This window comes from Otolemur garnettii, unplaced genomic scaffold, assembly GCF_000181295.1.
Source record: "Otolemur garnettii isolate 467f Iridium unplaced genomic scaffold, OtoGar3 scaffold00076, whole genome shotgun sequence".
Lineage (NCBI taxonomy): Eukaryota > Metazoa > Chordata > Mammalia > Primates > Galagidae > Otolemur > Otolemur garnettii.
The window spans coordinates 3,150,096-3,166,127 of record NW_003852471.1 but is presented as its reverse complement, the minus strand read 5'-3'; the positions used below and the strand labels follow the sequence as shown (position 1 = coordinate 3,166,127).

At 42.2% G+C, this 16,032-nt stretch overlaps 1 protein-coding gene across 1 annotated transcript in view; it reads left to right on the top strand.

Annotated features, from left to right (window-relative positions):
- The window catches only part of PLCH1 (phospholipase C eta 1), a 220,113-nt gene extending 206,360 nt beyond the window's left edge, over positions 1-13,753 (top strand). Inside the window, exons 19-23 of the mRNA XM_012807817.2 lie at positions 2,243-2,327; positions 5,232-5,378; positions 5,941-6,020; positions 8,965-9,319; positions 11,607-13,753. Of these exons, the coding sequence (XP_012663271.2) occupies positions 2,243-2,327; positions 5,232-5,378; positions 5,941-6,020; positions 8,965-9,319; positions 11,607-13,675 (2,736 nt within the window). The 3' untranslated portion in view covers positions 13,676-13,753. The remainder of the gene's footprint in view (positions 1-2,242; positions 2,328-5,231; positions 5,379-5,940; positions 6,021-8,964; positions 9,320-11,606) is intronic.
- Positions 13,754-16,032: the final 2,279 nt, after the last annotated feature.

The following is a 16,032-nucleotide window of genomic DNA, read 5'->3' as shown; positions in this document are numbered from 1 at the left end:
AAAAAAAAAAAAAAAAATAGCCAGGCGTTGTAGTGGGCAGCGTGTACTTGGGAGGCTGAGGCAGGAGACTCCCTTAAGCCCAGGAGTTGGAGGTTGCTGTGAGCTGTGATGCCACAGCACTCTACCCAGGGGGACAGCTTGAGGCCCTATCTCAAAACAAAAACAAAAACACGAACAAAACCCCCCACTAACCTTCTTATTATGGCTTATGAGGTTCTATCACAAGATTTTAACCTTTTATTGAGCCGTGCACCCCTTTGGTATCTGGTTAACCCTGTGAACCCCTTCTCAGAATGTTTTTAAATGTGTAAAATAAAAAATTGATAGGGTTACACAGGAAACAATTCCATTGAAATTCACTTATCAAACTGTTTTAAAAAAACAAATTGTGATAGACAAAAATGTGTGAGCCTTTACCAATACAATCAATACCAGGGTCTAGTGGTGGTTCTGATAACTTTTGGGATTTTGAAGCTGTGATGAGTATAAATGATGCTGATATTTCTGCAGCAACTATAATGTGACATGAAAACATCTGTGATTTCTATTGAACACAGACTTACAGTTCTGATATTACTAAGTTGTGCTTTAGCCAGAGGCTATTAAAAATTAAGATATAGCTTTTTTTTCTCCATCCGAACTCTCCAGACCCCCTGACTTCCCAGCCCCTGATCCCTCACATTATTCGTATCTCTGAGCATGGAATACCAGTTTGTCTTCTCCCACTCGGAAAACCCGTTGCCATCCGTTAATTTTCTCTCTTTCTTTGTTTTCCGCACCTAATCACTTACCATCTCCTGCGAATTCTACTTTGCCGAATCACTCCCCAGTCTGCTGCCACTGATTCCACTCCTTTGCCGTCTTACCAATACAAGGCAGACACTGTTATCTCAGGTTTACAGATGAAAATGAAGCACAGTTATGCAATATGGCCAAGGTCAGCACAGGGGCCAGATTTTGAAACAGGAGGTCACTCTCCCAGCCTTTGGCCTTGAGTTCCTCAAGAAAAGATATTGTATCCATTAGCTGACTCCCAAATCCAAGACCCCTGGTCCAGTTTTATCACAGAGTTCTATTCAAAGGAAAAAAAACTCTAGCACAGAATAATGAAAAGAAAATGAATGAACTTTAAGTACAGTTATTTGCTAAATAAATAGCATGGGCTTCCATCTAATCATTGAAACATGTTTTTCCATCATACTTGTCTAGTTCTTATTCCCTCCCCTCCCCCCAATCTCTACCTATGTTCTTTTTTCTCTAAGCTCCTGAAAATAGGTTTTCTCAGCCATCATGACTCTGTCCCCTTTAGACTTTCTTAGATTCCTTCTTTCTGGGTTCTTTTGGTTTTTATTCCTTCATTCGTTGTCACCCAGAACTTGTTCCACAAAAGAAATCTTGCAGATGACTGACAAATCATAGTCCCTCCCCCTAGAGGAGAGGGGATGGGGGCAGGGGAAGGATGACAGTCATACCTTTTCTTTTGATTCACTTTTTAATGTTTTGCCCTTTGATCCTTTTTAATATACATTATGATACATAATCAGCTAAACTGCCTTAAAGAGCACAAATTGAACATGGATAGCTCGATTAATTATTATGCCCCCAGAAGAAGACAGAGCATAGCCAGAATCCCTGAAAGGTTCCTGTCCATCCTCCCATCAATAGCTACACCTCCCACAATGGGAAATACGAGTCCCTGTCCCAACAGATGGGTTCTGTCAATTTCCAAACTTTATAAAATGGACTTTTATGCAGATACTTTTATGTCTGACTTACTGAACACCATTCCTAGGTAGCAGAGAGAACTCTGTTGACTTCTCAGTGTTGCGTGGTATTCATTACACCCATGTCCACAATTTCTCCACCCTACTCAAGACAGACATTTTGGTTGTTTCTACTGTTTAGGTTGTTAATTCTACTGATTGTTATGAATAGAGCTGCTTTGAGCATTCGTACCTGGGCAAAGCCTCTTGTTTCTCTTGGGTGTGTGCCCTGGACCAAAATTGTAGTTTCAGGGCATAAAGGTTGTGTAGCATTAGGAGTCATTGGCAATAAGATTGAATTTCTCTTATGCCTGTCTTAAGTCTGAATATGCTTCACCTCGTAACACTCTTCTTTCTTTGTAAGCACTTAGTTCAATTGATTGCTGTTGAAATATAGACATTTTGGCCATTGTCCTCCAGTGAATTAACTTGTGTAGAAATGTACCATTTTTCATAATACTTTCTCTTTGTTTATATAGATCATTGATCCCTTTGTTGAAGTTGAAATTATTGGATTGCCAGTAGATTGTTGTAAAGACCAAACCCGAGTGGTGGATGACAATGGTAAGATGATACTGTGTTCATTTCTAATGGGGGTGTTCTGTAAATAGAATTTGCATATCTGGAAAAGAAAGATGTGTCTATGTAGAAAGCAACAAGCCTGTAAAATTCGTGACTGCCATCTGAGTTTATGTTAAGGACTTCTCAACACATAAGACTGAGTAACTGTGGGGTTGATGCCTGGTATATTTTGATGGTTTTATAATCCAGGCTCTCCAGATGAAGCAAAAATTCTTTTTAGTGAAAAGAATGAATGAGATTTTCAAGAAGTGGGTTAAAATTTGCTCAGGAAAATGCCTTCATTGTATTTTTATATTGTGGTTTTTCTTTCTTTTTTTTTTTATTAAATGATAGCTGTGTACATTAATGCAGTCGTAGGGTACAGTATGGCGTTTTCATATACAATTTGAAATATTTTCATCAAACTGGTTAACATAGCCTTTATGTCATTTTCTATTGTGTTTTTTTTTTTTGAGACGGAGCCTCAAGCTATCCCCCTGGGTAGAGTGCCATGGCATCATGCTCACAGCAACCTCCAACTCCTGGGCTCAAGCGAGTCTCCTGCCTCAGCCTCCCAAGTAGCTGGGACTATAGGCGCCCACCACAATGCCTGGCCATTTTTTGGTTGCAGCCATCATTGTTGTTTGGCGGGCCCGGGCTGGGGATTCGAACCTGCCACCTTAGGTGTATGTGGCTGGCGCCTTAGCCGCTTGAGCCACAGGCATCGAGCCTATTGTGTTTTTTTAACGTGAGTTTTCTCAAAGTATCATTCATGAAGTCTTCGTGTCTTGATAATTTCTCATTTTTTCTGGAGCATGTAATCTCTAAAGATGCAATGTGGTAAGGCAGATTTATTTCTTGAATATTCACATGTAGTGAAGGGGCAGCATTCTTCTTATATTTTTGCCATAATATAAAGAAAGATTTCTTCTTCTTTTTTTTTTTTTTTTAGAAACAGAGCCTTACTTTGTTGCCCTCGGTAGAGAGCTGTGGCATCACAGCTTATAGCAACCTCCAGCTCTTGGGCTTAGGTGATTCTCTTGTGTCAGTCTCCCAAGTAGCTGGGCCGACAGGCACCTGCCACAACACCCAGCTATTTTTTGTTGCAGTTTGACCAGGGTCGGGTTTGAACCCACCATACTCACTGAGCCACAGGCACCGCCCTAAAGAAAGCTTTCTTGACAGTCGCAGTGGCTCAGGCCTCTACTCCCAGTGCTCTAGGGGGGCAGGATGGGTGGATTACTTGAGCTCAGGACTTAGAGACCAGACTGAGCAAGAGCGAGACCCCCATCGCTACTAAACATAGAAAAACTAGCTGGGAATTATGGTGGGTACCTGTAATCCCAGCCACTTGGGAGCCTGAGGCAAGAGCATTACTTGAGTTTGAGGTTGCTATGAGATACAAAGATGTCATGGCACCCTATCCAGGGCGACAGAGTGAGACTGTCTCAAACAAACAAACAAACAAACAAACAAAAAAACACAAGGGAAGAAAGCTTTCTTTGCTCAAACCAGGCCTTATATCCTTTTCTCAGTGATCTTCTGAAACGTGTTTGTTTGCACTATTAACAAACATTATGGTGTACTTGTTTTTCTCAATCCTAGTCACTAATAGTCTAAAATAAATTTAAACAGCAATCATCGAAATGAAATTAGGAATTCCCAGGAAAACTTTGAATGAATATAAGAGTGCCAGAGTAGGACAAATTTATCACTCAGAAAATAATGTGCTCAAAGAAAGCAGCCTTCTGATGTTGGATTTTCCCAACAGTGTGCAATAGATGATCCTTTCTGTGTTCGGTTTCAGAAGTGAGTGAGAGGTCATCACTAAGCCAACAGAAAGATCCTCTCTCGTGGATCTTAATTCATTAGCTTGGTCTTCTTCATGGGGTTAAGCGGTTGAGACCTGAATACATACATGGAATAAAAACTTTCATTTTTTTAGAAAGGAAAAACAGAAACTTTTGAACTACTTGAATTTTTATCTGTTTTATAATTATTTTTTCTGGGAATTTTACACAGAAGTTAATATATTTTTGTATGCTTTTTCTATTTATTTTCAGTAGCTATAACAATATATCATCATTCAAGAAAAACAAAAAAAAAGCAAAGGATAAAAATATATCATCATTCACATGGTACAGCCTTACTTCACAAGGAGCCACTGGGAATCAGTGGTGCACAATCTAATTTGTCCCTGCCACTAACTGTGAGGTCCTCTGTGACCTCAGGCACATTATTTTCTATGAATATCAATTTTCTCTATGAAAAGATGAGTTATAAGAACTAATATTTCCTACTTTATAAAAATGAGCATGTGTTACTTACATAATTTTTAAAGTTACATATTTTTGAAAATTAGTAATATAGATTTTTTTAATTTAAAGAAAATAAAAATCCTGCCCGGTCTCTGTGAGAAAATAGATGTAAGAATTAAATAGGATGGTCTATGGACAATGTGTTGGGATCTGAAAATCACTTCATAAAATGGTTGTTAGTGATTATCACAGCAGCAGAATCTTTGGTGCATGAGAAGCATAATTCCGTGGTAGGGGAACCTTCTTTATCATTATTGCCAAAACATCATTCTTACATTACTACGGTAGATAATTTTTGAGCTTACGGAAGCATTCTGAATATTAGCTTTCTCTTTAATACAGTTGGATACCAAAGATTAATAGAATCGATGTGATAATTTACAGGCAATTCTCTTACCAATTATTTGCTGGCAAGGGGGTAAATTCTGAGGCTTTATTCCGCCGAGGCGTCCTGGAGTGGCTCAGTCGTCTTTATGAGTTTAATAACCATCACAAGCAATTTTTACTGTCTCCTTTGCAGATGTTGCTGCCAATTCATTTTCAGCCAAGCTCTAAGCTGTTCTGATTTCTCTTTTCCTGTTTCTCTAAGGATTTAACCCTGTGTGGGAAGAAACCCTGACATTTACCGTACACATGCCAGAAATAGCTTTGGTGCGATTCCTCGTGTGGGACCATGATCCCATTGGACGAGACTTCGTTGGACAAAGAACTGTGACCTTCAGCAGCTTGGTGCCTGGTAGGTCTGAGCTGGCCTTTTGTCTCCAGGCTGACCATTCCTTTTTTTCTGTAAGATTTAATGTAGGAGGGGTTGGGCATGGTGGCTCATGCCTGTAATACTAGCACTTTGGGAGACAGAGGTGAGAGGTCAGGAGTTCCAGACCAGTCTAAGCAACAAGAAGACCCCATGTCTACTAAATATAGAAAAATAGCCAGGCATAGGGGCACATGCCTATAGTCCCAGCTACTCAGGAGGCAGAGGCAGGAGGATTGCTTGAGCCCAGGAGTTTGAGGTTGCTGTGAGTTATGAAGAAACCACTGCACTCTAGCCAGGGCAACAGAGCAAGATTCTGTCTCCAAAAAGAAAGAAAAGAAAAGAAAGATTTAACATATGATATGTGACTTACACGATACACATGGCTTACACGACAGCTAAGATATATGCTGAGAAATGTCACTGTTAGTGTGGTTTTTAAAATGTCAAGAACTACAGTTAATTAAGATACTTAATTTCATTGTGCCCAAGGGAAAGCCAAATGCAAGTTCAACTTAACAGAAATGACTTTCTTTACTTTTATCAGGCTACCGGCATGTCTATTTGGAAGGACTGACAGAAGCATCTATATTTGTCCACATAACAATCAATGAAATCTACGGAAAGGTGAGAAAGATCACAGGGCTTAAATTCACATGCAATACTAATATGGTCCTCAACAAAGTTACTAATTTACTAACTGCATGAAAGGAATGTACGTTTGACAAACTGTTCTTTAGTAGAAAACCATAGGGAATCCCAGACAGCCCAGCTGCCCTCCCAGTCATGTTCCAATCCACCTGTGGTTGGTCCACTGTTGAGAAGTGTGTACACATCATTTCCACCCAGGGGCCCTCTCTAGGCTTAATAGAATTGAGAAAACTCTTACTCTTTCGGGCAATCATTTATTTGACTAAAACAATGAAGATATAGTTAAAGGTTGAATTTTATTTTAATCCTTTCAAAGGCCAAGCTGGCTGCAGTGGGAAATGGAATGTCTCAGATATTTCATGAATTCTCTGTGCCGACTGGGCCGTGGTCTGAGCTAGTTTTTAAGCAGGCTGCATTCATTTGGTGCTGTTGTCTTTAACTGAAAACCTAAAAATTGTAGCTGTATTTTAAAGCTACTAACAGGACTGAAAAGAAAGCGATCATGAAAATATATCCCAGCTTTCTCCTGATGCCGCTCTCTTTATTGTAGAACTCACTCGAGGTTTAACATCAATGAGTCTGTTCTCTGGTCATGATAATAATTGGAGATTTGGCCACTGGTATGAATTTTCAGGACCAGATAGGATTTGGAGGGACTGTAGGAGCATTGAAGAGGGCTTAGGAATTTCCAGTGCTTTTTACCAGAAGTTTGTGTAGGCTGGAGCCTCTCCTTTACAGGTATGCAAGTTGTCTGTGACACAGCGTCCTTATCTGTAAATGTGGGATAAAAACAGAATCTACTTCATCATATATATGCACACATACGTCTATAAAACACACACACACACACACAAGCTCTGAAAAGTAAGTTTGTGAACTCATCCTAGAAAATGTGTTACATACCTCATTGGTGAATATCACTATGGTTACCTTCAAAGTACTCTGCTTAAGAAGCCGTGCACTGATGCTAGCATGAAAGCCACCCTCCAAAGCAATTCTGGAACTTGCATTCTAGAATGGCCCTCAGAGCTATTGTTATATTACCATTCATGTCCTGAATGTCATCAAAATGTTCTCCTTTCCATATTTCCTTTACCTTTGGGGAAAGAAAAAATTCATTGCCGGCCAGATCAGGTGAGTAGGGAGGGTGTTCCAATACAGTTATTTGTTTACTAGCTGAAAACTCCCTCACAGACAGTGCTGCGTGCGCTGGTGCATTGTTGTGATGCAAGAGCCATGAGTTGTTGGCCAAGATTTTTAGTTAAGATTTTGCTAACTATTTCTCTACCCATGTTTACGTGGTCTGCTGTGCTTCTCACAGTCAGCCAAACACTTCTATACACAATTTAATGAATTTTTGCCATGTTTTCATCAGTGCTGCTCATTAATGGCTGCCCTGACCTGTCTTCATCATTGGCTCTTTCTCTCCCCTCAGAAAAATGTTTAATCCGTTGGTACATTACCATTTTCTTCACGGCATTATCCCCATAAACTTAGACTAACATGTCCCTGATTTCACTTCCAGTCTTGCCGTCTTTAATAAGAAATCTGGGAATGTTTGTTCATCGCTTTGACATTCTTGTGATTTCACACAAAAACACACAACAACAATAACGAACACTGCTCAGCAGGACACCACCACATACAGACATGAACACAGCTGTGAGACACTGATGTATCAAGGCTATAAAATCTTACCGGGTTGTTTGCCCAGTGCTTCCAATGTGAGCAAGTTCATAAACTTCATGGCCAGACCTCATATATGTAAACTCAATCTGCCTGGTACATCGCAAATGTTCCAAAATGTTGGCTAATATTAATACTAGTATTACAATCCAGTTGGCGAGGAATGTGCCATTCACCCTGATAAGTGCCTAGGTTTATTCTCAGGTCAGTCAGCAAAGGTGGGGCTGACTACCCCACTTTCTAAGATTGATGAAGTTTTACACCATGACTTTTTATGATTAGTCTGGAGTTCTGTTTGTGTTACTTGCTGGGATCTTTCCTCTGGCCTAAATAGACACAGATGTAAATGACTTAAGAATGATTCTTGAATTCTAGGAATCCCAGGTTAATAGGTAGTAACCCTAGTGTTTGTCATGGTTGAAGATAATGATAAAGTTCAGGAATTGTTTAAAACTTAAAGCAGAAATAAAATACGAAGGTGTTCTATGGGACTTCTGTTCTTGTAAAATAAATGTCCATGTGTGAGTCATACTGTTTATCACCTGGAAGGTGTATTCAGGTTGGAGGGCATATACCACAACGTGGTGGTATTGGTTGAATGCTGAATGAGCATAAGACTAAAAACCATCACAACTAGGAGAAATGGTTTACATATGCATTTTTCCTTTGTGTTTACTTCTGCCACCTTCTTGAATGAGCCCAAATTGTATTTCGTTGTGTTTTTGTTCTTTCCCTTGCAGTGGAGCCCTTTAATACTCAACCCCAGTTATACTATATTGCACTTTCTAGGAGCTACAAAGGTAGTTTCTCGGCATGGAGCTTTGTCCTTGCTGCGTCTGTTCTGTGTAGTTATGGCAGCATGCTTTCTCCGTATCACTCCATTTTCCTGCTTACCACTTTGAAACATGCGTCTGTTGCTTTATGGCGGCTGAAGTCTGTAACCAGTTTATTAACTGTGCAAACTTTCCCTACCACCTTCTCATACCTGGGTGGGAAACTTTGGGGAAAGCTTGGCCGTGAGAATGGAGGGCTGACTTCCCCCCAGGCGGGGTTGATAAGATGTGCATGATGCCCTGCAGACAGGCTGCGAGCTGCTGTTTTCTTGGTCTGAATACACTTCAGTGTCTGTAAAATTTCGTTTTATATTCATTTTTCATGGAGCTGTCATTTCCGTGGCAAGTTGCTGACACGATGGCATGTGCTTAACTTGTGGTTGGTCCTTGTGTGTCTTCAGAACAGGCAGCTCCAAGGCCTGAAGGGACTGTTCAATAAGAATCCCAGGCACAATTCTGCAGAAAACAACTCCCATTATGTGCGGAAACGATCCATCGGAGACAGAATTCTGCGGCGCACGGCCAGTGCTCCAGCCAAAGGCAGGAAAAAGAGCAAAATGGGCTTCCAAGAAATGGTAGAGATAAAGGATTCGGTGTCTGAGGCCTCGAGAGACCCTGATGGTGTCCTGAGGAGGACCACACGGAGCTTGCAAGTACGCCCTGTCTCCATGCCTGTTGACAAAAGTCTTCTGGGAGCTTTGTCACTGCCTGTTCCTGAACCAGCAAAAGGCACTGAAGGAAGAGAAAGCTCCCTGGGTAAGCTGCTCTGCGTTTCTCTAAGAATAAGCCCTCCGGGGCTGCCTTTCCATCCCTGATCACCCTTATGGCGTGGTTGACATTCCATAGTCGAAGTAGAACACACTGAAAAATAAATAACTTTTAATGCAATTTTCTAGGCCAGAAGATCCCAGACTTTAGGGTGGAAGGTGGTAGAGGAGCCCTTTCCTCCTCACCTAAAGCTTTCAGGTAACACTGACGTCTGAAAGGGACAGTGAGGGGGAGGAGGAGCCAGCAGGTGTGACATAGTGGAGCTGGGGACTCCGGGAGGCAGGAGAGAGGGAGGAGAAGCCTGTAAGATGAGAGCGGAAACATTGGTTTTCCAAGTGGGGACCAGATTTACTGACTGGAGGTTGAGGAAGATTATATCACTTTCCACACTATAGAGCACATTCCCCTGATTGGAAATGTTTATGGAGAAAGCCAGATGTGGAAGGCAAGCCGCCTTACTCACTTGAAAACTCTGCCTCCTCCAGAGGCAGCTCACTCAGGCAGTGTTTTCCTGTGGCCTCGATGCCCTGATCCTGGCAAGGCAAGAGGTGTGCCTGTGGCTGCTGCCAGGTGTGGACACCGCAGTCACAGGGCCAGGTGCCATTCACCTTTCCCCTTAATTTGAGTGTGCTGTGGCCTGACGTCAGGAACCAGACAGGCTGGAGATCACTTTGTAAATGTGCCAAAGAGCCCTTGACTTGTGTCAATGACTCCCCTCCCCTCTCCTATTCTGGGTAATTTAAGTGTCAAAATCGTGTCCATTTGATGTCCCTGGAACAAATGTGTTTTAATTAAATCAGGATCATCTCAGAGAAGTAAAAGGTGATAGCTGTTTTCTTTAGCAAAATTAGTCTTTTGTCAAACAATCTCATTTCAGTGGTCTATTTCCCCACCAATGCCATGTTGCTTGCAATTGATTTTTGTTGTAAGGTATTCTAGGGCGAAAACCCAATTTTTGAAGGAGAAAAGAGAAGTTTAAAATTTTGAAATTTTGCTAAGAGCAGTCAGTAGAAGAGATGAAATATGTGCTTTAAAAATTATTTTAAAACTCCACCTTTGGGGGAAAAGAAAAGAATAGCTTTATTTTCCCTCAAAGGCAGGGTTTTAAATAAGGTGAGTTAGAAAGACATACAGGTGCTGTTTATTTTCTATTCTCAAAAAACGGTAATATAAATTAGTTACACTTGTATATATTGAAATTATGGTAACTATGGAATAATTCACAGCTGTGCTTTGATTCAAATTATACTGCAAAAAAAGAAATTAATTATAGGAAAAAGCAGAACACAAAACTATGCTATTCTGTCTCTCTGCAAAGCTTACCGTGGCTGTCTCTGACATCATAGGGTATTTAAGCTTTTTCTTTGTCACTTTTTGGATTTTCCAAATTTTTTTGTGATGAGTGTTTTCAGTTAAGAAGATATTTAAAAAGAAGTTAAATCAATTCTTCTTTCCTGTATATTATGACTTTGAAAGCATCGCAAGACCAGGAAATAATTTGATCAAGAACTGAAAACGCCCAATATTATCTCAGCACAGTACTACTATAAGATTTTCCAAATTGCTGTGAATTTGTTGAGTTTATAACCTTCCTTACTGCCACTGCTAGGGGAGGACACAATGTGAAATTTACATATTAAAAAGGAAACTACGATTAACAAAAAACTAGATATGAGCCGTGACAGAATCGATGACCCCTTCTTTATCTTTACATTTGAAGTCAATAGATATTGATATTTTAATACATTTACTACACCTCCCAATTATTTTAGAAACGGGGTAGATTAGCTCTTTTGACAGAATGCCTTTCAAATGATATTACGTATGTTTATCTTTCCTACTAAACGTGTATAACTCTGAAAGCTTATAGTCTCTTGCTTGCAGGTGCCACAGTGCGTTGTTTAACAGAGCTGTCTTGTTCTGTTTTTATTGCCATGCTTCTGTGTAGTACAAATCTGAATAGGAAACAACCCAAGGTAATCCTCACTGTAAAAGTACGGTAACTCATTGACATGTTTTTTGACAATGAATATTACATCCTCAGCTGATGTAATAGATACTCAAAGGAAAGCTTCAGTGAAATTCCAATCAATATATTTTGCCATTTTTTCATCACACAGACACTTTGTTGCAAACCTCTGCGGTCCATGATTATCTTCTGTCACAGTGTAACAGACTCACATTCTCCATTTGTCTGTCTGAAGACAAACATGAGTGTTTGCAGGTCCGACGTAAAGTGATTCATGTCACCTAAAATGTGGTTTGTTTCCTTCAGCAGAGGACAAGGACGACAGAAGAGGGAAGGCAAGTATCGAAGACTCACGTTTTCCAAATTTGAACAAAAAGTTATCCTCCTCCTCCAGTGCTCTGCTCCACAAAGACACCCGCCAAGGGGACTCGGTTGTTTCTGCTGCCAACGCGTTTGTCGCAGGAGAACAGTGGGGGGTGCCGGGTCCTAAGGGTGGTAGAACCAAATCAAGCCTGACGAGCGATTGCCAGGAAAACCACTGCCCCAGCAAACTCCTCTCCCCAAGGCAGAATTTGGCTCTTGGTCCTACAGTTAGTCCAACACACGATCTGCGTGGTGTGAATTCCGAGGCAAAGGGGGATGTGGAGGGTGCACTGTGCGGAAGCACCCTTTCTCACAGCAGTCTGGAGATTGAGAACCTGGAAGGCAGTAGGGCGAAGGGCAGAGCTGTGACGTCCTTTTCTTTGTCAGATGTTTCTGCACTTGGTTCTGACGTACCGGACTTACATTCTACTGCGATTCTGCAGGAGAGTGAAATCTCCCATCTTATCGACAACGTCACTTTAACAAATGAGAATGAGCCAGGCAGCTCCATCTCAGCACTCATTGGCCAGGTGGATGAGACCAACGATCAGGCTAACCTCACGGTTGTTCCTCACCCTCAGGGGACCAGTGAGGTGTCGGGCCATCCTCCTTTGCCTACTCTGGGCCTAAAAATGCCCTTCAAGCCTGGTTTTTCCAAGGGAAAACCCAAGTCTTCCTTTCTGTGTTCATCTCCTGAGCTGACTGCCTTGGCAAGTCCGGACACCACCAAACATAATGCAAACACAGTCTGTGAAACTTCCTGCGTTCCAGTCTCTGACACTAAACCAGGCGATGACCTTTCCAGTAAACCCAAGATGAGGGACCTGGAGAGCAACCTGCCTGGGTGCCCAACTCCTTCCCATGGCTGGTTACCAAAAAGTCCCTCTGATGGAGAAGACCGGCCAACTCTGAAGAGCTTCAGCCCTGCCACGTCCCCGGATTTGACCCTGGAGGACGTGATAGCTGGTCCCAACTTCTGCTTCAATTCTGGAGAGAGCAGCCTTGTGGAAATTGATGGGGATTCAGAAAATCTGTCTTCTACAACCTGTGACTATAGGAGAGAGGCCACCATAGGTCTGCTTGCTTCTCCTTTAAAAGTGAAGTGCAGTCAGGATGGAGTGCCGCCCTTTCAGAGAGGTTTGAGAAACGGCTATTGTAAGGACACTCTCTATCCTTCTGTCCCTGAAATATTCAACAATATTCAAGATGTCAACACTCCAAGCATTTCTTATCTCGCCTATCAGGGTGCTGGCTTGGTGCATAACCGTTTCTCAAATTCTGATGCAAAAATGAACCAGACGGGTGTGCCCCGGCAGGCCAGTGCCCAGTGTGCACATGTCCCTGTCCCCACACAGTTGGCACATCTTCCTCTGCCTGCTCTGAAACTGCCCAGTCCCTGCAAATCCAAAAGTCTGGGGGATTTAACATCAGAGGACATCGCCTGCAATTTTGAGAGCAAGTATCAGTGTATTAGTAAGAGTTTCGTCACAACTGGCATTAGGGACAAGATAGGGGTGTCTGTGAAGACAAAGCCGTTAGAGCCTGTAGATGCTTTGACAGAGCAGCTTCGGAAGCTCGTGTCCCTTGACCAGGAGGACACCTGTCGTGTGCTGTATTCAAAGCAGGATGCCAGTCAGTTCCCCAGGGCACTGGTCCGCAAGTTGTCATCCAGAAGCCAGAGCCGAGTGCGTAACATTGCGAGCCGTGCCAAGGAGAAGCAGGAAGCCAACAAGCAGAAAGCAGCGGGCCCCGGCCTCGGGGGCGGTGTGGTTCTTAGGGACAAACCCTCAGCTCCCACCCCCGCAGTGAACCGCCACTCCACTGGCTCCTACATCGCAGGCTACCTGAGGAACACAAAGGGGGCTGGCCCCGAAGGCCGGGGCATCCCCGAGGGGGCGTGCACGGCCCTGCACTACGGCCACGTTGACCAGTTTTGTGCAGATCATTCTGTTTTGCAGACTGAGCCCAGCAGTGATGATAAACCAGAAATTTATTTTCTTTTGAGACTGTGAATTATATGAAGCTGCATTTTCATTGTTTACAAGGTGTTCTGTAGAAATGTCAGTTGTCGGTAAATAAGGTCCTTGGCTTTGGAATGGTTTTCAAGTGTAGTTTTAAATCCGTGTTTGGTCTCCCTTTGACTTCACCTGTTCCTGTTGATGCGTCTGTGTTTCCATGCGGTGACACTTCCTCCGTACCTGTGATGCTCTCGCTCCCTTGAGGTGTTGTTAACTGTATGGGTTTGCAATATGTGCATGCCTAGATGTGAAGCTTCTCAGCAGCCCGGCTACAACGTAGGTACAGTTCTCCAAGATGCCCTGTGCTGTGTCCTCAGATCACAGTCACTGATGTTGTTATTTTTATTCTCTGTTGAGTGAAGAGACTTCGCAAACAACAAAGGAATGAATTCCTTATGTGAAGCTGTTGTCCTTTTTCCTCTTTTTCCTTCTCTGTCGAGATGCCCGGATGCATTTTTATATACAACTCAGTTGAAAATGTTGAAAATTGTTCCCTCATCTGCAGAAACTTCCTGCAGAAATGCATCTTTTAGCATTTCCTTGCCCCCCGTGATGACAGTTTAAAGGGGACTGGTAGCTATTCCCCATGCCCTCTGCCCCCCACTTTGAGAATAGGCCCCACTAGTGTGAGGAAGTCGGCAAACTTCTGTATATAAGGGCAAATTGTTTTACATAAATTTTGTTACATATTTTTGCTAATGGCTTTGTATGTAACAAGATCCCAGTTGCCAAACTATTAGTTGTACTTTTGAATTTTCTGATTAAATGACAGACTGCAAATAATGGCTTTCAGAAGGAGGTACTTCTATCAGACTGTTAACAATGATGGTAGCACGAATCGAAAACTTCCCCAAAGCTTAAAAAATATATATTTTCACGTAACAAAATCCAAGTGACTAGATGATTAGAAGAAACCTTTTCCCTTCAGAACCGAGTAACTATATTTTAGTACCAACATGCATTATTTTCACTGTGAGTTCATTTTTTGTATTGCATGTGTTCAATGTTCCCCTTGCTTTTTTGTAACATTAACTGCAATGATATTCTTCCTGGGAATTCATGAAAATATAATTAAAGCAGATTTTTAAACAGTTTGTGAAGTTGTGGTTTTGTTGTTGTTGGTTTTTTTTTTACAATTAAAATGTATCTGATGACTTCGAGTAATGGACCCAGAACAGTTGGACATATTTAAATTTCCACGTGTTTGCACTACAATAGAGGCCTTCTCCCACAGAGCACCATTTTAAGCAGCAATTTATGTCTCTGAGTGTTCTCATTGTGCTCTAAAGAGTGCATTTGTAAGGTGACTTGAAAAGAAATCAAATGTAATGACATTGCATTTGGTGTTGATACTGCAAATTTAAAAATAATCTTTCCTTACTGGTGGGGGTGGTGGGTGCTTGTGGAGAAGGCTGGTGAGATGCCACATCTGGCAGATGAGACTGTCTGAGGCTTTGTGACACAGAAGAGTGGAGAGATGGCAGTCAGTTCCTGGGTCCCTTGTTCCCCAACTCTGAACTTTCCCCCAAGCTTGAGGGTCGTCCTCTTTGTGAACAGGCACCGGGAATCTTGGTGGGGACAGATGTGTTATAGTGGAAGGGAAAGAGACCCACCTCTATCCGTCTAGTGAGCCCAGGACATTTTTATCTTCTTGGGGGTTCTGAGCCCCTAAATTTCCATCCCTAGACCTTGGTTTGTTTCTGAGGTAGCATCCCGGTCTTAGAAGAGATTGACATGATGTAACGTTGTTAAAATTCACTTGAGAAAGAATAGAATTTAGTTGCTTTTTATGATTCCATGAAATATTTTTTCTAAAAAAAATCACCCAGGAGTTTACATTTGGATGTCCACCCTGCCTCAAGGTGATGGAGTCATAACGTAAATAGTTGGGGCCAAGCGCTGGGTTATCAGACCAGTCCCCCAGGTGCCCATGTGTGTCTGTCACCCATGCATATGGCATTCTACTGACAGGACTTAGGAAGAGAAGAGGAAGCAATTTCATGTGACCACTAGGGCATTGCCTAATAAGAGGGGGTAGTGACAATAAAACGTAATTTTTGATAAGGGCTGGTGATGTGCTCAGGGTTTAGCTTAGATGTCCTCAAGGCTTTGTTTGTCCAGGGGGTAGATGAGGAACTCATTCAGTGACATGAAAATCATACCAGGGAGGTCTCAGTCAAGACATTAACAGGTTTCCTGATTTTTTTTTTTTCTTTTGAGGCCCAGTGTCCAGGAAGCCCCTCATTTCTGCAGAGGCTGACCAGAGCAGCCCTGTGGAGTTTCATTTCTGCAGAGGCTGACCAGTGGAGTTTCAAGGCCTTCTCACTTGACTCCATTTCTTAGAGGCTGTG